This window comes from Sipha flava, unplaced genomic scaffold (assembly GCF_003268045.1).
Source record: "Sipha flava isolate LNK unplaced genomic scaffold, YSA_version1 474_pilon_pilon, whole genome shotgun sequence".
NCBI lineage: Eukaryota > Metazoa > Arthropoda > Insecta > Hemiptera > Aphididae > Sipha > Sipha flava.
In genome coordinates, this window is record NW_020273266.1 from 188,051 (window position 1) to 213,176 (window position 25,126).

At 25.8% G+C, this 25,126-nt stretch overlaps 1 protein-coding gene and 1 long non-coding RNA gene across 3 annotated transcripts; both read left to right on the forward strand.

The window, feature by feature from the left end:
* Window positions 1–774: 774 nt before the first annotated feature.
* LOC112689841 (DNA topoisomerase 2-binding protein 1) lies at window positions 775–10,516 on the forward strand. Of its 2 annotated transcripts, none has more exons than XM_025563706.1 (26): window positions 775–1,061; window positions 1,127–1,281; window positions 2,415–2,547; window positions 2,607–2,714; window positions 2,795–2,996; window positions 3,065–3,286; window positions 3,356–3,496; window positions 3,569–3,660; window positions 3,731–3,894; window positions 3,991–4,123; window positions 4,233–4,359; window positions 4,776–4,871; window positions 4,928–5,118; window positions 5,180–5,343; window positions 5,405–5,607; window positions 5,692–6,076; window positions 6,656–6,725; window positions 6,857–6,922; window positions 7,302–7,470; window positions 7,535–7,577; window positions 8,353–8,447; window positions 9,114–9,205; window positions 9,297–9,353; window positions 9,418–9,618; window positions 9,714–9,922; window positions 10,181–10,516. In XM_025563706.1, the coding sequence occupies exons 1-26, from the start codon at window positions 960–962 to the stop codon at window positions 10,386–10,388; spliced, it is 3,828 nt and encodes a 1,275-aa protein (XP_025419491.1). In that variant the 5' UTR covers window positions 775–959; the 3' UTR covers window positions 10,389–10,516. The 2 variants fall into 2 exon arrangements, with proteins under 2 accessions (XP_025419491.1, XP_025419492.1); XM_025563707.1 differs by having other exon boundaries at window positions 5,695–6,076.
* A 1,373-nt stretch (window positions 10,517–11,889) lies between these two features.
* Window positions 11,890–15,219, forward strand: LOC112689840. Its single transcript, XR_003149150.1, has 3 exons — window positions 11,890–12,244; window positions 12,660–12,806; window positions 12,883–15,219. It is a non-coding gene; the product is annotated as an uncharacterized LOC112689840 (long non-coding RNA).
* Window positions 15,220–25,126: the final 9,907 nt, after the last annotated feature.

Sequence of the window (25,126 nt, forward strand, 5' to 3'; positions counted from 1 at the left end):
TTAAGCAGTAATTTTGAAACGATATAACAATACAACAAGTAAAACAATCGTGAACAAACGAGAAAGACAAATCCATCCAGTGATCATAAAATTATAAATTTGTTCACCCATAAAAACCATTTTTTTTACATTTTTCGTATGATATTATAGTGTAATTAAAAGTATTAGGTTGCTTGTTAGTAATATATTTATAATATTACGAAATAAGTATAATAACAAATAAAAAAATAAATTGGTCATCAAATTAACATAGGGGTAATACGACAACTTAGTTAATAGCATTTTGAAAGACTAAGGAGAACGCAATGATCTGTCGCGTGAAAACATTTTCTTTTAATTTATTTAAAAAAAATTATTGGGTGATATGCAACAGATGGATTTGTTTCCAATACGATATATTTATCAGTTATTTACTTTTTCGAACAACATAAGGATTTATTTTTAATAATTATGCAGAACGAACGGGTAAAACATTACCATCATACTATTACTATCAATTGACTATTTTGAGAGAAAAAATTGTTCGTCGACCAGTGAATATCCCTTAAAAAATGCGTTGTTTTCGAGCCTTGGCGTCGCGGAACCGTTTTAAAAAGTGACGAATTCACTATTTTGTTCGGCGAATGGCAATACATAGCGAACCGGTTTCAAATGGCGGGTCAACTATTATGCAAATTTTCATCCAGAGAGCGGTTGAAATATTCGAAGACCTCGAACCACGGTAAAGGTATCACGATCACATTTCAAAATAATCAGTAACGAACGACGTTATCACGTACGAAACAGTTGTTGATTGTTATCCCGCTAATTTTAGTCTTAGAATATCGGAATAAATATTTTGTACTATTTTAGTTAATTTTCGTATTTTGAAAAGTCGTATCGTTTCGCTAGTACTATGATGTTCCTTAGGGCACTAATTATTATATAATATAATGTTGTAAGTCAACGTTCACGCCATCATGTGGTCCGCGAAAAAGAAGACAATTCGAGTATTTTTTGTTCTAACAGAAGACCGAACAGACATTGAAAATATGTCTGAAACTATGCAACTTGCGTTTCAGGTCAGTAGTAATACATTATACGAATGAATTTTCATTAAATCACTATTTATATTTATATATTCCAGGACTGTGTAAGTCATGAGTTTTTCACTACTGCAATTAGTGAAGCAGAAGTTTGTGATAGAAAATTGTTCAAAAAATCTGAGGTTTTTGTTTTTGACCATTTTGAAGGATCAGCTTTTCAGCATGTATTACCATTTTCCAAACAAAATAAAACTGTGTAAGTGTGGTTTTATTGAAAAATATTATATAATACACATGTATAATATATATATTTTTTATTATATTATTTAAATAATTTTATAATAACACTAAAGAATAATTTTTTGAACAATAACCATCATTGTATCTTATTTATAATATTGTGTAATGAAAACAACTTATATCAATGAATTATATTGCCTTTAAATTTATTTTAATATTTTAAAAAGTTAATTTTTTTTTTTTTTTTTTAATTTGCCTTTGTTCGCACATTACAGCTAAAAAAAGTTAAATTACCTTTTAATTTAAATAAAACCAACATTAAATTTAAGTCATTGATTAAATTGTTTTCAAATAGTTTATTTATTATTACCAAGGCTCAGGACTTATAGCACTTAAAATCATAAAAGTAAAAATAAATCTACACTTTCAAGACTAAGGATTTTATGGATTTTCTGAGGCATTTTTCTAAAAAATAAAATGTAAACTGTTCTCTCTGTTCTTGATTATTCTGACGTTTGACACTCAGTTTTATTTTCAACTTTGGAATATCTTTGTTAACCATACAACGATGCCTTGGACGGTGACAAACTATGTGACAACGTAGATAAGATAAGAATTATTTATAAATTTTAATTCTATCAAAAGTGACTTTGTAGGAGAAAACTATAAAAACTTAAAAATCTGGTCAAATAAGCTAAAATAATCAGAAAAGCTGGAAATAAGCATTTTTTTGAAAAGTAGCTGAAAAAAGTAAAAAAAAGCTCTTTCAAATTTCACAACTGTACGTGTTATAACTTGACATACACTTCTATAGCACTCTTCTATATTTTAAGTCAATCCATAAAAATAAGCAAATGCTTTAACTCCCGAGCCCTGATTATTACTAACATTTATTAAAAATCAATTTATATAATTTTTTGTAATACTATTTATAAACATGTCTGATTATTTTTTACTTATATATTTAATATATTTAATCATTTAATGCATTACATTTTTATAATATTTAAGAATAATACCATAGGTATTATTATCATGTATGAAGTAATACTTATAACATAATAATTATATTGCCCTTAATAAAACATTCAAATGATGAATAGCATTTTTTCTTAGTTTCATTTTTTTCTTATTTATTTTATTTTTTAGTATTGTTAGCCCTATTTGCCTAAGAACATGTTTTGTTGAAGCAATTCCTATACCACAAAATAATTCACCTATATATACAATGGCAATGCGAAATATTGTACTAAGTATATCAAACTTAAGTCCTAATGAAAAGGTAAATTCATTTTTATTATACACCTTTAAGTTTGGTTATATTATTGTTATAATTTTTAGGAAAGAGTAAAAGAAAAAATAGAATACATGGGTGGAATTTTTTCTCCTCATTTGCGAGATAATACTACTCATTTAATGGTTGGAAAAGTAGGATCTCAAAAGTATACTGTAAATTGACTTAAATTAAGTTTTTTTTATTTGTATTCCATATTCCATAAACTTAAAATGATTTATATGATTTTTCTTAGAAAGCAATTGAAACTGGAATCACCATTATGACTGAAGAATGGGTAGATGCTGTTTGGGAGGAAAGCATAGTACGTAATACTATTTGTACTGAAAATAAGTTTGATAAATATAAATGTCCTATATTTTATAAACTTGAAATTACTACTTCTGGACTTGACGGAATAGTCCGAGAAAATATTGCTACCCTAGTTGATACTAATGGTAAAATAATAAAGTAAAATATTAAACTCAATTAATATATTTATATTTATCCTTTTGTATAATTCTAGGTGGAAAATACACCCCTCAAATGAAGAAAGATGAAACAAACATACTAATCATATCAAATCCTAATGGTCAGAAATTTACTTATGCACAACAATGGGGTTTACAGTGTTTGAAACCTTCTTGGATTTATGACAGTATAAAAAAAGGCTATATGATTGAAACTCAAGATTATGTAATTAAAAATACATTGCTAAGTTCAACTCCAGCACTATCTAATACTAAACGTAAGACATATAAAATACATAAATGTATCAGTTTTATAATTATTTATTTATATATTTATTAATTTTTAGCTAACTTTTCACAAAATATTAGTGAAATTGTTGTGGAGCCAAAATCAACAATTGAAGAAACATTAAATAACCGTAATATGTTAAAATGTCAGAATGAAAATAATTATAAATCACAAGAAAATTGTACTACACCAAAAAAAAGTAATTAAAAATATCACTTTAATATTATATAAATTAAATTGTTTATTATTATTGGTTTTAATTTCATTACAGATCAGTCAAAAAATGTTAATTATAAAGCTATTTTAAATGATATAAGTATATCTCAAGTAAGAATGGCTGGTACAATTCTTGATGGCTGTAAGGTAAAAATTACTGATTGACAAATATCATTCAATTTGTTATATAGTTATTAATTAAAATTATTTGTGATAGATTTATTTTAGTGGATTTAGTTTAAGTGAAGAAGAAAAATTAAAGCGAATAGTAATTTCTGCCGGCGGAATTAGATATACAGAATTAAATGAATCCATTACCCATATATTGGTTGGTGATTTCACAGCTCCCCTTGCAAAATTATTGCATTCTCTTCAAGAAAAGTATGTTTAGGAAATTTAGTTTTTATGATTTATTTACGATAAATTAAAAATTGGAGTTATATTTACAATTATATGAAATTAATTTTTACATTTTAGACCACATGTTGTGAATCTCAATTGGTTACTTGAAAGTATAAATTTAAAATTCACTGCTCCAGAAGAACAGTTCTTGGCTATGGATTCATCTCATTCATTTACACCTGAATCTCCATCGCCTCTTAGTAAAAAGGTAAATAATTTTAACAGAAATGTACCATCATAATAATATATATAGTATATTAATAATATCGATCAATTTTAATTAATTGTTAATATAAATGTTGTTTTATTTTATTTAGGGATTATATATGATGAAAAATGCATCACTTTCTCAACCAAAGACTGTAGTTAAACCTAAGCCTTTAAATGAAATGGTAATGGATAATCGCCCATTGGATAATTTTATTGATCACTATAGGAATATTGGTTAGTAATTAAAAATTTAAAAAAAAAAATTATACATTGAAAAACAACTATTTTTTATTAAAATATATTGTCATATGATAACAGACAGTAAATAGCAGTAAAGTTTATAAAGATTTATTATTATATTTATCTTAATATTTGATTTAAGTATTTCAAGGATCGATTTATCATAGCTGAATTATATTTTTAATTCATTGATGAATTGCTAAAATGTTATAATTTATGAAATTAAAAATATTAACTTAATATTATATAATTATTGACATAACCATTAATAGTGGCTACTCATTATTAACATTTTTACTATGAGTATATATTTTGTTGATAAACATATATGTGTATATTATTAACACAGAATATTTTGTTTGTTACAAAATATATGTTGTATTATATTAAGCAGTTTTATAATATTTTAGAAAATACTAATTCTGAGACTCAAAGTCAAAAATCTTCTTATACAACTGAAGATACTGTGTCAACTCAAGATAGTAAACTTGAATCTGTATTAGAAGGTAATTAATCGAAATTTGACACAATATTTGTACTGTTTTAAATAAATCTTTTGTAGGATTAAAAATACTCTTACATGATTTGGATAAGCATCAATTACCATCTATTAAAAGTAAAATTATATCAATGGGTGGAATAGCAGTTAGTACTCGTAGTTATCGAGGAAAAATTAATTTTGCTGTTGTTCCAATTGTATTTAATGAGAAATTATTAAATATTAAAGCCACCATAGTTAGCTGTCTTTGGATAGTAAGTATTGTATTACATAATAATAAATATTTTCTTAATTATTTTACTTAATTCTAATTAGGAAGACTGTTATAATAATGTTGAACAAGTTCCCATTGAATATTATCATAAACCAGTTATTTTTAGTGGTTCTACAGCTCTTAAAAACTGTGTGATTAGCGTTACAAATTATGCAGGTTCTGAACGGTATTTCTTGAAAGAAGTTTCATTACTTCTTGGAGCAGAGTAAGTTGATTATAACTTAGAAATTAAAATTATATTTTGATTCTTGTACGTTTCTTTTTAGCTATCAAGATGCATTATCACGAAAAGAAAAACCTCAAGATAACATTAAGATGACTACTCATCTTATTTGTCCTGCGCCAGAAGGACCTAAGTATGAAGCTGCAGTTAAATGGGGTGTACCAGTTGTATCTAAGGAATGGCTACTTAAATGTGTAACAAGCAAATGCCGTTTACCTGAGGATAAATTTCCATTTGTTGACAACAGTGAATACTTATTTTAAATATTAACATAGTACTCAATTTATTAATGATAATCACTTAATACTAATAATAATTAATCTGTTTTAGTAGATTCTGCAGCATCTTCATCTTCTAGAAATATAAGTATAGTTCGTAATGATAGCAATACATCTTTCACTCAAAAACTTACTATAATTGCATTGCCTGAAAATGATTCAGAGTCTGAATTAGCAGTACCACTGAAAGATACTGAAGATGATATTGAACCACCAATTAAGAAAAGATGTTCCATGGAAATGATGAGTCCTACTTCTAAGGCATTAGTGGAACCTTCCAGTAAATTTACACCAGCAATTGCACGTCTCAGATCAAGTTGTACAACACCTATTGCTTCAAAAAGTTTCATGGATAATTTAAAAACCCCTGAAACTCCTTATGGACAGATATTTTGCGATCAGCCTGTTACACCAGAAACAAAAAAAAAATGGAAGCAGTATGTATACAATTTTATTATTTTTGTTCAATGAGTTGCTACATACTTGTAAGTTATCAAGTTTTTTATGAACCCTATCCTGTGCTTTAGTCAGACACTAATTCCTAGCTCTATCCTTTTTTTCATAGACTGAATTGGACTAATAAATTTAAAAATGACCTGATTTTTTTTTAATATGAAAAGAGTGGTGGGCGCGCTGAGCTCTATCAGACACATACTTAAAAATAGTTATATTTCATGATACCTCTGCTCTGAAGAAATTAAACATATCTTAAATAAGCTACTCTTCTGTAATATAATTGTTAACTTATTCTATTAAAGGAAATATTTAAGTATTTTCTTAGCTTAAATATTACTAAGATAGTATTAAGTATATTTATTTAATTTCAGATTTAATATAATATAATCTTTTGGTACAAATTTGATTAAAAAAAAAAAAAAAAAAAAAATGTTAAATCAGTATATTTTTTGATTTATATATAATTTATACATGCATAATTATACATAAATATAAAACTAATACATTTCTTGCTTTGCTAGAAGATAATGAGTTTATAAAAACATTATACATTTTTTTAGATGGATTGAAACATTACCAGATGGTCCTGAAGTATCTCAATCTAATATTAAGAATCAAAGAAATAGCACAGTAAGTTATTTTTATTTACAATAAACTTTTTTTCATATTTCTTGTGATTAATAATCAATCAATAAGTGTTGTATGTATGGTATAATTTTAGTAGTATTTACTAAAATTGGAATTATTATTTATTTTTTTAGCCATTGTCGGAATTAAGACGTCAACTGTATAATAAATTATCACATCTACCAGATAACAAAAAACAAGTAATTTATATGTATTATAAATAATTAAATTCACTTATTTTATTAAAAAAATTAATTATTACAATGATTATGTATATATTCATTCTGCAATAGCATATTTATTAACTATTAATAAAATAAAATTTTTAAAATCATAAAAATGTTAATTTAAATTATTCAATTTATAATTTATTGTTTTTATTGATAATGTAATTTATTTAAATTTTTATTATTATTAATTTATTTATTAATTATTTTTTTTTTTTTTTTGTTAAGATATTTTAGCATCTAAAACTGTTACATATGAACCATTTACATAAACTCAAATATGTGTTAAGAGCAGAATAGCATTACATTTTTTTTGAATTACAATTTTAACTAATTATTTTCTATTTATTAGGAAACCCATGGAAGTAGTTCAACAAGTTTTAGTTTAAATAATACATCAAAAAATTCAAACTTTTCTAATACATCAGTTCATTCTCCGATTGGCGTGGCTGAGATATTCCATAAAACATTACATGAGTCAACTACTCGTAGTAACAAATCTAGTAATTCCTCATTAAAAAATGGTAAAAATATTTTGCAACACAGTCCAATATAACTTTATTATAAATTATTATTTATAATTTCTGGATGTTAGACAACAATCATTAGATAAACAAGAATTCAGAAGGTTTGTAATATAACGTATTAGTTATTTATTGTTAAAAAAAACTTGAGGATGTGGAAGATCAATAACAATAAGTGGTGATGTGATAGGTGAAGTCGAGATTTTTAAATATTCTTTAAATATATTGATCATTTGAACAATAGAGCAGGTTAGGTTAGGTTAGGTTAGGGTTTTTGCATAGATGTAAAACATAGGATTAAGTGTGGTTGCATGAAAGAGAGAAGCGTCAGATATTTTATGCAATAAGAAAATTCCAGTGAGGCTGAAAGGTAAATTTTAAAGGAGTGTAGTGAAACCAACTATAATGCTATATGGTTCAGAGTGTTGGGAGGTTGGACAGAATAGAACAGAGTATGAGTATTACGGAAATGAGAATGCTAAGATAGATGAGTGGAGTGACAAACGAAGATGGAATAAGAACTGAATATGTGAGAGGTAAAATTGGTGTAGCATTTATAGTGGACAAGATGAGAGAAAATATACTGAGATGGTTCAGGAATGAAATGAAACGAGAGATAACAAATACAGTAAGAGTTGTTATGAAAATAACTTCATTGAAAGTAAAAGAGAAAGAGAAAACCTAAAATGGAGATGATGGGATACAAATGAAAATGAGTGCCGTTGGTGTATGCATAGGAGATATAAAAAATTTAAACGAGTGGAGGTTAAGGACAAGGGTGGCCAACCCTAAATAGTTGTTAGAAAGATGAATGAGAAAAAGAAGAAGATTTATTTATCATTAAAAATTATAATACCTATATTTGTGTATTGATTTTAGAACAATGGAACAGCTTCAACAAGATTTATGTATGCCTAGAGAACCTGAAATTCCCTTTTCAAAAATAGAATCACAAAGTCAAGATGATCATGCAAGTAAGTACTATTTTAAAAATTAATTAACACATTTCATGTTGTGATAACAAAATTGTCAGTGATTTAAACTAGTACTGTCATAGTTATGTTTAAACATTACGTCTATATAAGAGAGAAGTATTAATAATTTCAGATTTTTATAAGTCTTTTCTTCTCAAAACATCTTTTATTTTAGAGAACACTTAATAAATATAATTAATTCAATATACATTGAATAAAGAATTTATTAAATTTTATTCTTGAAAACAGGTTAATATAAAAATTTTTGTTTATGATAAAATGTGATTTATTTTTTGTAATGAGATTTAAATGATCTGACTAGTTTGGTCTTAATAATTATCTTTCTTTTTATGATCATCTGGTTAGTAGTTGGCAGTGAAGGCGGTTTCTTATCCCCCCCTCCATCGAGACTAAATTTATATTGGTGGCTATGTGTTTACACACAGCTGTTTTAATCCACAACTCCTAATGCTCCCCAAAAAAAAGAAGATTCAATATGAATTTTAAAGATTGAGTTAAGATTTTCATGGTTTCACTACTGGACTATAGTATGGTTATTCAAAAATAAAAATAAAGTTATTTTGAAAAAACTAATATAATTTACATAACTTTAAAAACAGTTAAAGTCTATTTATACATTTAAAATAATAATTATTATTTGTTTAGAAAACTCTCTTTTCAAAGAAAGAGTTATCCAGTCATCACAACAATGCTCAGTTGGATGGGAAGATCCAACTGAACAACAAGAAAAAGCTAGAGTATGTTTATAGAGTTTTTTAAAAAAAAAGTGTTCCAATAAATATTTTATGCATTTTAACTATTATTTATTTTGATTTTCTTTCGTTTTAGTTGAAGAATCTGACCGAGTGCAATAAAAAGTTCATTTTAACTAGCATCAATTCCAATGTAAAGTATTTTAACTACACTATTTTTTTTACTAAAAATATTAACAAACATTTTGTTACAAAAGGACCGACATAAGTATGAGGATGCTATTAATAAACTTGGTGCTCAAGTATTGCAAAGTGCATCTTTTTGTGAAGATGTTACTCATGTTCTTATGAGTCAACCCAGTAAAAGTGAAAAATATTTGTGTTCACTTGCTTCTGGAAAATGGATATTACATCCAAGCTATATCGATGCATGTTTAGAGAAGAACTGTTTTTTACCAGTTAGTAAAAATATAAACTACAAAATTATTATTTATAACCACATTTTTAACTTTGTATTGTAATTTACAAGATTTAAATATATTTCTATACGTAGGAAGACAAATATGAATGGGGTAATCCTTTGTCTGATTTATCTTTGTCTACACCATTACATGGAGCCGGTTATCGTTGGCGTTCTAAAATTAGTTCTGGTCAGCCTGCAGCTTTCAAAGGTATGAAAGCCGTATTACTGACCTCTGAAATTAGATATCAAGCTTTAAAACGTCTGATAGAAGCGGGCGATGGAGAAATATTACATAAAAAGTAATTATATTTCACATTCGTACATTCATAAAGCTCCCTCTTGAGAAACAATATGATAGTAAAATTGAATATTGATATTTGTTCAATAAAATATGGAAATAGCGTATAAAATTATATAACACATTTAGTACACTAGCGAATTAGTTAAAATATTCAAAAGCAACTTTGAACTTATTGTATTTTTCAGTATGAGAGCATTATTGTTATTTATGTCTTATTTTAATTTTTAGTTTCATTATTACTTTTTATTTTGTCTAGTGAACTATTGAACTCGACACATTGTATTGTGGATCATGGCCATGGTGATATACCTGTTCCTTTAAATGAAATTGCTGTTAAAGGTATATTACTATTACCAGCACCATTTTTAGCTGATACCCTTCTTAAAGATCCCGCACCAGATGCTAAAAAATGTTTAATACCTGAATACCAAGCATTTTATAACAGATTGGCGCCCAATGTATAAAATATGTTAATTCAAATCACATAATTTGTATTCTTTATCTTCATGGACATTCTATATCTTATTATTATTATTTTTAATATATTTTTTAAATACTTATGAATTATATAAGTTGTATTCAATAAATTGTATTTCATGTGTTTTGTTTTATAGTTTTGAACTTGCATGTTACCTGGATCAAGTGAGCAATGCATCACATTAATGTTATTGAAAATTAATTGGTATTACACCTTTACAGTCTATTTAATACATTAAAAAGTTTATTCTTTTTAATTAAATTTTAATGGTAAATTATAACTAAATTTATTATTATCATAGATTAAATATACATATCTATGTATATTTAATTTATGTTATTATTAACAATATTATTAGATTTTATAAAATAGCAAAGGTTAATTAGGTCATTTGAATAATAACCATCTCCACTTGCTAACATAATCAGAGACTTGCATTAGCGTATCAATACTGGTTAAATATTATAATATATCAGAACGACTGAGAACTGAAATTTTATTTTGCATGTTCTATTGATTTTATTACGTTTGGTCATATGTTTAATAATAAAACAGAAATAATTATAATACCATATATACCTTACAACAATAGCCTTATACAAGATAGAGAATAATTCAACATTCTTATCGGAATTCCAATCAGGAATCTTTAATTCACCATTGGTCTAGCACAGTGGTTTCCAACCAATATACCACGGCTAGGGACGTTGCGATACTACCGATACTTTTTTTCGATACAAGTACTTTTTGTATCGATACCCATGGTTTCGATATTTTACTCATATCGATAAAAAAAATACTGGTATCGAATCATTTACTAATCGCCATATTGGTTCGAAATGAACAAACATCTTGAAATGATTATGAAGATAGATGCACTCACCAGACCCCCAATTTTAAATAGTTAGCCGAAAGAAAAATTTGTCACTTTTCTCACTAAACAAATTTATTTTTTATTTTTATTTTTAATTTTTTAAATATTGGAATATTAATTATGTTCTTAATATTTAAAAACAATAGTAAATAATAAATAAAATAAATAACGTTCTTATTACATTCAATTTTAAAATAATACTTATTGTCTTATTATAAGTTGAAAATATGTACTTAGAATCTTAATGACCCGCAAAAAATTTTCAGATTCCTAATGTGGCCCTTCAAAAATATTAATTGGTCACCCACTGGTCTATACTCAATACCAGGGATCATAGGCGTGCGCACGGGTGCAGCGAATGCTGCTTTCGCTGCACCTGACAATTTATCTAGGATTTAGTGGGCTGGTAGATATTTATTTGAAAGGTATACATAGAATGAATAATTATAAACATATTGAGTTTATAATTAAATTAAAATATAAATGTTCATCAATGTTATTCAAATGAAAAATGATATTATTTTATCAATACAAATCTAAAAATAGATGGATATTATTGGATAAATTCGACGTGCCTACACACTAGATTATACAGTATACAAATACTGACACAACCACAATGACAATAGCGCATTAACCATTCAACTAGACGTGCGGTGATACGAAAACGGAATAGATGCCATAATTAGTAATCAGTAATCACATAACCAAATCGACTATTATGTTTGTAATTGAATAACGATTTTTCACCGTTACTGCAGTCTTATTAAAATTTCAAATTGGTCCTCGTCCTAATGTTCTGTAGTTCTGTTAGTTATTGTCATGTCGACTAAACGACTTGGTGGTCAGGAAAAAGTTCGTGCAAAGCAAAGACTTTTACTGTTGAAGACTAGTGAAAATTGCCACAAGATAAAAGATTTTTTTTCAAATCAAAAAAAATCTGTAATAAAAGAATTAGGTGATTGCAGGTAAGTGATTTTCATTCATTTATCATTTTAATTTAATAGCATTCATATTTATTATTATTTATAGTAGGTACTAGATAAATAGGTAATTGATTTTTCATTATTAATTTTAGTTCAGTTTCAGTTTGGTATGTAGTTACGTTTAAAATTTTGATTATTATAATATATTTATTAAATCCTACTGTACCAAACTAGTATTCCATAGTAAAAACTTATTTAATATTTATTTGTTAGACACCATTTAAAGTATACTTAATCTGTGATAATTATATGATATATTTATATTTATTATAAGAATGCCAAATTTTTCCTATTTCATCTTGTTTGATAGTATCATTTTAGTCATTCTTATACTTATAATTTAATGTGTGAAAATTGTTGTTTGAAATTTAAATTAATTTTCTTGTTTTCTTAACAGATAATCAAAATTCAAAAGTTTTGTCGCATGAAGACTGAATGCCATCCAACATTTTATTTATTAATGCACAACTTAATGATTATGAAAACAATAATTTAATTCCATCTTCAGAGTTACACAATTCTAAATGTACAGGGGTTCCTGCAGGTAATGAATTAAACCTATTGATAAATTATGTATGAAAACTAAATATTCTAATAATATATATGTTTTTATTTTTTAGCTGGAAGTATTGAATCATGTTCTTTATTATTGATGAAAAATAATATATTGATCCATGTAGATGATCTAATAAATCCCCTTTCATCTAATCGATTTGAAGTTAATGAACATATAGGCTAAGGTCCTTATCGTCCAATTTTAGAAATATTTCCAAAGCAAAAACAAGGAAGTTGTATGCGTTCATTTCAGAAATCATGGTATGATTTATATGACTGGATTGAATATAGTCAAACAGCTGATGCAGCATTTTGTTTTCCATGCCGTTGTTTCAGTGGAAATTAAAACAATTGTTTGCAATTGGAATTAATTTTTTCCAAAATTGGTTTTAAAGGTTGGTACCGAGCACTTCATATGTTTAAGAGACATGATTTATCAAAAGCACATTTTAATAGTACAAAATTTCTGGTTCATTTTAAAAATTCTAAGTCAATCGATGAAATAATTGATATCAATAAAACAGTATGTCTTAAAAAAAGGGAGGCTGAACGTTTGAAAAATAGAAAATGAATGGAAAAATGAGTTGATGTAACTATTTGTCTTACCAAAGGTAGGTGTCCATTCCGCAGTCATGATGAAAGTATAAATAGTCAACAAAAAGGTTTATTTAAAGAGTTTATTCAAGTATTAAGTAAATATGATGTTGTTTTAAAAGATCACATTGATTTTGGACCGAAAAATGCTCAATACACTAGTAACAGGATTCAAAACTATATCATTTTTTCAATTCATAACGTTCTTAAAAAAAAAATGTATATCACATTAAAACAATCGTATATTTCAATAATTGCTGATGAAACATCTGATGTTGGACATCATGAGCAATTATCGATTGTAATAAGACATTTTAATTCTATGACTAATCGACCTTTTGAAACATTTTTGGTTCTAAAACATATGATATCAGTTAATGCAGATTCTATTTTTCAAACAATAACTGATGTTCTTAAGGATCAAATGAAATTAGAATGGAGTTTGGTTGTTTCTGTATGTTTTGATGGGGTGGCTACAATGGCTGGTAGTATTTCTGGTGTTTAGGCAAAATGTAAGGAAGAAAATAGTAAAATGTTGTATGTACACTGTTATGCTCATTGTTTAAATTTATCTCTAATTGACTCTATTTGTGACAAATCTAGCAATAAAAATTCTAACCAAAATTGAATTTTGTTTGATTTTTTTGAAACTGTTCAATTTGTTTTCTCATTTATTGAAGGGAGTCCCATGCGTCATGCTATATTTGAAAAAATCGCTAAAGAAAATGGTGCTCACGTACAAACATTAAAATCATGTTCCATTACTAGATGGACTTACTGTGCAGAAGCCGTTAATGCAATAAAATATAATTATGGTGTAATACTTCAAGCATTAAAAGCAATCAATGTAAAATGTTCAATTCCTGAAATGCGTGCAAAAGGCCAAGGTCTTCTACATCAACTTCAAACTTTCAATTTTATATTTTGTCTACATATAATGCAAGTTATCTTACAGCTAGTTTTGAAAGTAAGTTTTGCCTTACAAACACCAAATTTAGAATTGTTAATTGCGGTTATGATGATTAACTCAAACACTCAGTCACTAATTTCATTACGGAATGACTAACAACATTTTAAATCAATATTTGAAAATACAAAAAAAATGTGCTATGAAATGTATATCGAAATACCTGAAGTAAAAAGAAAAAAAATTTCTAAAAACCTAGAAGATAAATCTGAAATACAACATATATTTAAAAACAAATTTGATAAAATGAGAATTTTGATATTTTGTTAAAATTGGATATACTTATTAATGGATTAAAAGATAGATTCAAACAAGATACATTGAATTTAATCAATGCTATTGGTCTATTAGCGAACCTAGATGATGAAAATGAAACCTCAACATATAAAACATTACACACATATTCAATTTCAACTGAAGATTTATGCTGTGAAGTTAATCTTGTGAGATCTACTGAAGATATACCAAAAGGTACAAACTTTGGTTCTGTACACAAACGGCTAGATTGGTTAAAACAGTATGGTGGACATGACATTTTTAAAAAAAATTCTCACTGTCTAAAAATGTTTGTGACAATTCCAGTGATTAGTTGTAGCTGTGAACGCAGTTTTTCGAAATTCAACATTGTAAAAAACAAATTAAGGAATACTATGTCACAAGAAAAATTGGATGTGCTTCTTTTTTTGTTTGTAGAACAAGAACTTTTAAGTGATATTGATTTAAACTATGTAATTGATGAGTTGTAACATTTGCTTCCTAGTAACCGCAGACTTATATTGTAAATCTAATTATTTATTTTTATTTTACATACCTGACTCTTAAGAGTTCCAATATTATGACTTATGAGTAATATATAAATATACTTATTATTAATTACTTTATGCTTATAAGTGTTATTTTATTACATATGTGATGTTAAATATATTTATAAAAGTATAAATGAATATACTAAATTTCATAAAAATATTATTACTTTTTATTTACAATTTACTATATTTCTTATAACTATAATAGGTTAGTCAGAGAGTGATGAATCTATATGGAGGAGGGGATATACCATATAATGATTTGGGTACAAAAGTGATTATATAAAGTTATAAAATATTAAATTTTTACACAGTGAGGCTAAAAAGAATTCGGGGGGGGGGGCTATATAAAGGAAATAAGTGGGCTGCTTATTGCTCTTTAGGGCCGATTAAAAATGTATGCTGCACCCGACACAAAATCCTGCGCACGCCTATGCCAGGGATAGCAAACCTTTTGAACACTGCGTGCCCAGAATTATCTTTTTTTTTTTTTTATATATATAGAGCGTGCCACGAAAAAAATATTAAAAATATTATATTTTGTTATATTATAATTTGATTGTATAATTAATGTATTAGTATCAAAAGGTTAGTTTAGGTACATAATAATAATAATTATAATAATATTGCTTTGTTAATTATTTATTATATTATAAGTCCTATAATGTTATATATTATATAATATATAATAGTAAAAATGTTCGCGTGCCATCTCGAACACGCGTGCCATGGATTTGCCATCTCTGCTCTATACCATTATATTGTTATTTCCACGGAACAATAACCACAGTCCACAATACAATAGCGTTAAAGGTTTCCTCTTGATCGGAACGATTATTCATATAGGTCGTTTTTATATTTTACTCTTATTATTTTAATTTGATACGATACAACGAAGTAAAAGGATCAATATTTTTCTTTCGATACTTACTCATATAGGTTCGTTCGTTTCGATATTTTACTCATATCGGTATTTTCATTCAATTTGATACCAAGTAAAAATGTCGATACTTTTCTTTCGATACCACGTCCCTACACGTGATCTTTTTCGTCCGTCGGATATCGATGTCTTGTTTGTAGGGACGTGGTATCGAAAGAAAAGTATTTACATAATAAAATAAATACATTATTAAAATTATAAAAGTATTAAACAATTATTATATTTTATTTATATGTATTTATTAAAGTTGACTTATACTTGGTAATGATTAAGAAACACTATGCTTTTATTAAAATGTAATTAAATTAAATTGTCTATTGAATTTGCAAGCGCTTAACTCTTTTTTAAATCATTAACTTAAAGTGTCTTATAATTTCATCCAATATAGCATACGTAACATGCACAAAAAGACCAATTTTGATAATTGTAATTTGTTTTATTTATGTCAAAACCTTGGATATAAAGATATATTTAGATATAATTTCCTTGTATATGCACTTTATGGTTCTACAAGTAAATGTTGTAACCAAATTCAATTTAAAAGCCATACGATGAATGAAAATTGCTTCAGGGTGTAAGTCTCTTATTCTAGATTGAACACTAAAAAATTATATGATTTATAATTTATAGGCAATAATTATTTTTAATTTATATAAATAAATACTCAAGTAAAAAAAAAATAACTTTTTCCAATATTGTATCTAGTTTTTCTTAAATTTTCTGCAAAGAATGAATACATTTAAAGCAAAAAATAGTATTACAAGATCTAATATATTCTAGCCATTTAAATTCCCTGTAGTATTTAGCATTAATACTTCTATTCTGAGTTCAAAATGTTGTTAATGGAAATATCTAAAAAATATAAATTCTTCAATATGTTCTTTGTAAAACAAAATAATGTAACACAATATATTAAAACTATTTAATATATTATGTTATTGATCAAGAATCGAATTATTTCTTGTTTTATTCAAATTATAAATAATAATAATAATAATAATATATTTATTTTGCAAAACGACAAGTGATACATTATATAAGTAAGTAAAATAATTATTTGCAGCACCCCCTAAAAGCAAAGCTTGTGCTGGGGGAGCGGTTCTTATATATTTACTTAAAATTAATACATAAGCAATAAATTAGTAATATTTAATATTAATAAGTTGTAAAGTATATATGTAATATTAAAACAAGTATTAAAACAAGAGTAAAGATAAGAGTATGAAGAACAAAATATATTATATTTAAAAAAATAGTGTTGAAGTTAACAATTAATTATATAATAGACAGATCAAGTTTTTTAACATGCTTTTTGAATTACTTAAAATTATTAAAATGGCTAATGTTGATATTTAGGGTTTGACACAGTTTTAGACCGTTATACAAAACACTCTTTTGACTAAAAACTTTATTATAATTAGGCAGGCATATGTTAATATTATGTTTATATCTTGTATAATGATCATGATCAAAAGAATTAATTAAATGTTTATTTTTATAAAGTACAACAAGTGTATTAAAATTAAAAATATACCTAAAATCCATAACTTTTAGTTCTTTATAAATTAATGTAGTACTTGTTTGAAATGAAAGATTTAAAAGATATTTAATAATGCAGTTTATAGTTGTTAATAATCTAGATAGATGATTGTTGTAAGTTCCTCCCCATATTGCTATACCATAAGTAAAAACTGATTGTACCAAGGATAAATAAATAATTCTTTTATATGAGTTATTAAAAATATATTTGACTTCTTTAAAAATGAAAAAGAACTTACGTAAAATATTGTTTAAGTAATTGATATGACTATCCCATTTAAATCTACAATCTAAAATAAGGCCAAGGTATTTTACCTCCTTAACATTTTCAAGAATAACACATTGCGACTTACATGTATTGCTAAAAGTTGAGACACATTTTAGTGAATGGACTATTAATTTGTTAGTATTCAAAGTATTACACTTTTGTGGATTAAACAAAATGTATTTGGATTTCAACAAGTTTAGTTTTAATTTATTTTTGCAAAACCAGGTATAAATATTATTTAGGATTTTATTTGCTTCATAATACAAACTATCTGTTGTTCGTTCAGATAATAAAATTGCAGTATCAGCAGCATAGCTTAGAATTTCGGTATTTAAATTAGTATTGATTATAAGTAGATCATTTATAAAAATTATAAATAATAAGGGACCTAGAACTGTGCCTTGTGGTACACCACAAGATACTTCTAGAATATCACTATATTTATCATTTAGTTTAACTCTTTGAGTTCTATCACCTAAGAAAGATTTAATTAAATTATTAGGTAAACCACGAATACCTGCGTTTTCTAATTTAAACATCAATAGCTTATGATTCACACTATCAAAAGCTTTCTGAATATCTAAAAAAATACCCATTACTTTATTATTATTATCAATATTATTCCTAACAAAGTTGTCTACCTTAAAAAGCGCGTCTATAGTAGATAATCCAGGCCTGAAGCCAAATTGACATTTGGAAAAGAAACATTTTTTATTTAAAAAATCAAGTAATCTGTTTTTTATACATTTTTCAAAAATTTTTGATAATGTTAGAGATATGGATATCGGCCTATAATTGCCACACTCTAGTTTGTTACCTGCCTTAAATAAGGGAATTACAATACATTTTTTGAAATTTGATGGATATTTACCTGTTGAAAGAGATTTGTTGAAAATAATTGACAATGGTAATGAAATGGTTTTAGATATTTTTTTTTAGTATGTAATTAGACAAATTATTTTCATAAAAAGAGTTATAGTTTTTTATTTTATTTAAGTGTAACATTTTTTCATCACTATTTATTGGCTTAAAAAACAAACTATCATTTATAATTTCATGGTCATCGGATACATGGTTTATGTGTTCAATTTCTAAATTATTCCCAACATTAATAAAATATTCATTTAAAGTATTACAGATTTCTGTTTTTGATTCAGTATTACAACCATTTTTCATTGTTATTTTATTAATATCACATGTTTTATTTTTAATTGATTTACCTATTACCTCATTAATAATATTCCATACCTGTTTAACATCAGACTGAGCTCTTAATAATTTACCTTGATAAAATAATTGTTTAGCTTTTTTTATTAATACATTTAATATATTTCTATATTTACTATAGAATTGTTTAAAGCGTGTATCAAAAGGCCTCAATTTTAATTTAGCAAACAATTTTTCCCTATTTCTTATAGAAGTTATTATACCGGTTGTTATCCATTCTTTTAATTTTGACATTTTTTTCGATTTCAATTTATTTACAGAAATAGTTGAATGATAAATAAATTCATTTATTTTAGAATTAAAAACTTCGAGCATAGAATCAACATCATCCAAAGACATAGTGGAACACCAATTTTCTAAAATAATTAATTTATTTAAAAGTTCGATATTTATTTTTTTTATATATTTTACATTTTGACAATTATTTTGGACTTTAAACATTTCGTCCGATAACATCAGTGTTGTAGCATAATGATCAGTTATATCACATCGTAATATGTTTGAACTAATTTTATTTGATTCTACATTTTTAACAAATATATGATCAATGCAAGTATTTGAGGACTCAGTGACTCTGGTAAAATTATTTATACATGATATGTATTCATGTTTAGCCAGAATGTTTAAGTAATCATTGCTAATATTTGAAATTTTCATTATATCAATATTAATATCGCCACATAAAATATTTAGGTAGTTATTTTTATTCTGAGATAAGAAAAAGTCAAGATTATTGATAAAATTTTCAAGATTATCATTTGGCGATCTATATATACAGATTAAAGAAAATAATAATTCATTAGATTTGATTTTAAGGTGTATTGAATTACAATTTAATATAACATTTTTTTCAATTTGAAGAATATATAGGGATTCTTTAATTAATATTGTGACCCCATCACTTTTATTTAACGTTCCTAGCGAGTTTATAGATATATAACCATTTAAAGTAAATTCAACATCATTCAAAAGCCATGTTTCACACAATACAATAATACTAAAATAATTTTTTATTGAACCTAGCAACATAGCTAGTTCATTGAAATGATTATTTATACTTCTTATATTTATTACGAAAAATGATAGATTATCATTTGGTAAGGGGATATCCGCTATAGAATCTACATAATTTGAATTAATATTATTTATATTTAAAAGCTTATCAATGTTTAATATATTATCATTCATTGGAAATAGAAATTATTATTCTTATTTTAATTATATTGAATGTATAAGTACTAACTATAAGTTTTCGATGTCTTGAGTTGATTTAATTTTCATTATTTTGGAAACATCGTTTTTCCTTACGAGAATATCAGCATTAGACAACCATACATATTTGATATTTTTTTTCTTTCGCAGCACGTCTGGTTTGAGAAAAAAGTGTTCTTTTTGATTTTGTAAGACGTTCATTAATATATATTTTTTCCTTCGGCCAATTATTCCTTATAATATCCGCTGTTAATTTCATAGATCTAACATTGCGAATTAGATCTTTGCGCATGCCCAGTGTAGATAATTTCGCCGTTATAATATTTTGATTTGATACTAAAGAATTTATTCTATAGGCTTCAATTACTTTACATTCCGTGTTAGTAATTTTACCAATTTCTTCCACAATATCAATACAATTTTCATTAGTTGTCTTAGGTATACCTATTATGTCCACAGATATACCTAAATTATGTTGTTCAATTTCATCAATTTTAGATTTCAGTATACAAACTTCATCTGAGAGCCGTTTATTTTCAGCAATAATTTTTTCATTTGCAAGTTTGATATTTTTTTAGTTCACTCACAATGGTATCAATTTTATTATTAAAATTGTCAAATTGTGAGCTCATAAAAGAAACTGAACTCATCAGTTCCTCTATATTTTTTTCCAAAGGATTAACCGAGTTGACCTTGTTTTCCGTTATTTGATTTTTAGGAGATTTTTGAAATTTTTTAATATCAGTTTGGCACTCAGAGCAATTGAATCTTGCTTTCGTATTATTTGACATTTTATTAAAATTAATTTCAGAGTAGCCCGCACAATAGTAGTGCAAAAACCTTTTGCAAGTAGAGCACTCTAATATGTCGTCCTTATGTGTAGAATTATCAAAACATTTGACACACATAAAAGACATTGTGAACGAAAATAAAATAAATTGAAAATTAACGAAAATACCGTAAATTAAACGATATAAAATGAAATTAGATAACGGAGACCAGAAAAACTAAACGACTTACTCCAACGAACTCTGATATGATACTGAAATAATTTATAAATAATATAATATAATAATAATATAATAATATTTATAAATAATAATAATAATAAATAATTTATTATTTAAGTATTTTTTATTTACTTGAAATTTAGGTTATTTTGGACCTAAATTAATGACACCCTAATCATCAGATTGTATATTCAAATTTAAAACATCCTTTTTCAGTTCAATTTTTCATCATTTCCGTTATGTTCATAATGTTCATGGTTACATATTTTATTTGCTTTTGAATCATCAAATGATTCTTGACATGTCAAAATTATTTATTCATATTTATGTTCTCTGTTTCATTTTGTTTTTAATATTCAAAATTGAAGAACGTACTTAAAATTAGTCTAACTATTCAGGGGCGTATACATGGGAGGATGTAGGAGTCAGATTTTTCCCCTCATAGGCCTTTTTAAAATTGTATAAAATAGTGTTCTATTTATGTTTGTTAAATCATTTCATTCATACAAATTACATTTTTTATCAATTCTACCAAGAGTATATGAGTATTAATATTAATATAAAATAAATAAAAAAAACTAAGCCTTTTCTAACGTACTTCTTATATCGCGATTGAGAAATATTTATAAATATTATTTATTTATGTGTGGGTCATCAATTATGGGCCTCAAATTATCATAATCCGGGTTTGGTTGTATTTGTAGATAGTAATATATAGTAATGTTCTAACATGCACTATGGAATAATAATTTTAGTAAAAATCGTTTTGAAACTTAAATGAGAGTGTATAAAAACTTTTTCAACTTTAATAGATCTTAATATTTCATCGGTTAATGTTATTCATAATTAAGATTAATAATTTTAAATAAAAACATTCACATTTAAATAATATTTTTTTGCGGCATATTGCGACAGGAGCAACGATGAGACAATCCATGTTCAATATTACCTGATATTATACATAATCTATGTCCAATATTACTTGTCTTATTCTATTTATGTTTGTTAAATATTGTCATTCTTACAAATTATATTTTTTATAATTCCTGTCCATTATATATATTAACACTAATAAAATAAAAAAAAATAAATTATAATTTATTTTTCTTTAATTCTTAAAATGTAATTGAATATTAAAACATTTTATTTATTTTACATATCATAGTAAACAGCCGAAATCTAAGAGACGATCCAGAGTGAAACGAACTTACGATAGATAAACACATACCTACATACTCCCACGAATTCTGGTACGTCGTTTTTTTTTTTTTTGAATAATAACTGTAATTATAATTAAAACAATTAATCTTATATTTTTTAGTTACTATTTTATTTTTTATATTTAATTCATTACCTTTTTAAACTTACAATAATTAAGTATTCTAAGTTATGTAAATAATATTTTTCGATTACTTAAATCAATTTTTTGCATTCAACATTCATTTAAATTATTAATACTCTAAATTTATAAATTAAATAGTATTAGTAATTTTTTTTTATTATTATTAAATACATTTTTTAAATTTCGTCTGAATAAGAAGTCTCTAGACTTCTGGATAGCTCTTCATTTTTTTTTTTGTCATTAAAGCATTCATTTTTGTTATAATTTAAATTATAATGTTTTTAATAATATTTACTTATGTTTTCTTTAGTACATATATAATGTTTAAAATTACAATATAAATTATATTTCCCTCGGCCTCCAAGCACCAGGAAATTGAGCCTTTTTTAACGTACTTCTTTTATCGCGATTGAGAAATATTTATGAATATTATTTATTGTTATAAAACATAATTTTCAATATTTAATCCATATTTCAAATAAAAATACATTGTTGTATTTGTAGATAGTTGTATTCTAACATGCGCTATAGAATAATAATTTTAGTAAAAATAATTTTGAAACCATAATGAGAGTGTATAAAAACTTTTTCAACTTTAACAGACTTCAGTATTTCATCAGTTAAAGTTTAAAAATAAATTGTTGTAAATAAAAAACATTCACATTTAAATATTATTTTTTTGGCGGCACACCGCGGATGGAGCAACGATGAGACAGATACTCTATGTCCAATGTTACTCGTATTTTTCTGTTTGTGTTGTAATGGACACTATACGTGCACCTATTTACAATTTATGTAGGTTGTTCAAAAAGTAATGAAAAAAACGTTATATAAAAAAAATATTTAATCATCCATATTTACATGCACTTTTTCAAAGTAATCTTCCTTTGATATAATTCACTTTTTCCATCATTCTTGCCACTTTTTAAATACGAGCCAGTCCATATTTCTCGAGCTCTTTGCACGGTGCCTCCACAGCTTTGATGACCTCCCGATTGCTGTTGAATATCCGACCCGATTTATAATAATCTGTCGTGACTGTTCGGCCTTGGAGGACAGCGTGTTATTTGACACCATACATTGTAGTTAATGATTCATATACATTTTTTCGGTTCTTTCCAAGTTTCACTAAAAATTTCAAGTTACAAGGTTTCTCTGACTTATTATCCATACTGGAAATGGTAGGCGAATATCTAACACACGTTATAAAAATTGATACATTTGATCACACACGTCGACTAACTGCACCGTTCGACTTGTAACTCGGCATGTAGATAGATAAGATAATGGAATATACGATAGTATGCATTGTGAGCAGCTTTTACAACAAATTTTTCCTCCGCATCATTATTATCATTACTTTTTGAACAGCCTACGTATTTATTTACTCGGATTAATTGGGCGTCAACTTGTAGTCTTACTGACTACAAATAATTGACCAGGATTTGGTGTTATGATAATTCTATAAATTTATTGGTATGACATAATTAAGAGAATCTACAATGTTTTAATCATTTTACACCATATTGAATATAATTAATATTAATGTAGTTATCATTTGACTCGGCAAATGTCAACTAAAGAAAAAAAATAGTAATTTCGCGGAGTAATTATATAATCTTAAAGTTCCATTCACAATTATAACTATTCGTTTATATATTCACGATTTAGGAGTGTATTTAGACTTACTTCTAGGGGGGGAGGGGCGGCTCAAATTTTTTCTTTAATTCAGACTTAAAATGTACAAGTCAAATTTAGGTTTTTTTTAATCTTATGTCGGATCCATTTGGAATCGACTTTTGTGTAGTTCTTTTTTAAGGGAGTTTATCGATTCCGCTGAATATCTGTATATATTGATTGGGCCGAATATTTTTATATATTGATTCCGCCGAAGATTTACATACGTATATAAGAATATAACATATATATTATAATATTAAAACATTTTCGAATTTCGTAAATACATAATATTGTTTCCAGCAGATTTACTACAAATACTGAGACAGCAAATAATATTTTATTCTACTTTACAAATTCTAATTTAAAATTGCTATGCTCTAGTGACAAAATATTTGTAGATGGTATATTTTATAGTTGCCCAAAATATTTCTATCAACTGTTTACAGTTCATATTTTTAAAAATGGACATATGTTCCATTATCCTATTACTTATTGTCAGACAAAAGCACAAACACTTATGCTACCGCATTTAGATGTATTATTAAAACATGCTCAGCTCAAAATTTATATTTCAATTTAACTACAATTGTTGCTGATTAACAATTAGTGATTATTATATATATTATTATTATTTATTTGTTCTATAAAATGTATTAGTTTTTTTTCTTACTTAACTTCGTGCCACTATACCGTTGTGCTAGATATGGGATATATTTATTTATTT

Coding starts and splice junctions, on each gene's coding strand:
- LOC112689841 (XM_025563706.1), top strand. CDS start 960: ATGTGGTCCGCGAAAAAGAAGACAATTCGAGTATTTTTTGTTCTAACA. Junction 6,726..6,856: donor AGAATCAAAGAAATAGCACA/GTAAGTTATTTT, acceptor TTATTTTTTTAG/CCATTGTCGGAATTAAGACG. Junction 6,923..7,301: donor TACCAGATAACAAAAAACAA/GTAATTTATATG, acceptor TCTATTTATTAG/GAAACCCATGGAAGTAGTTC.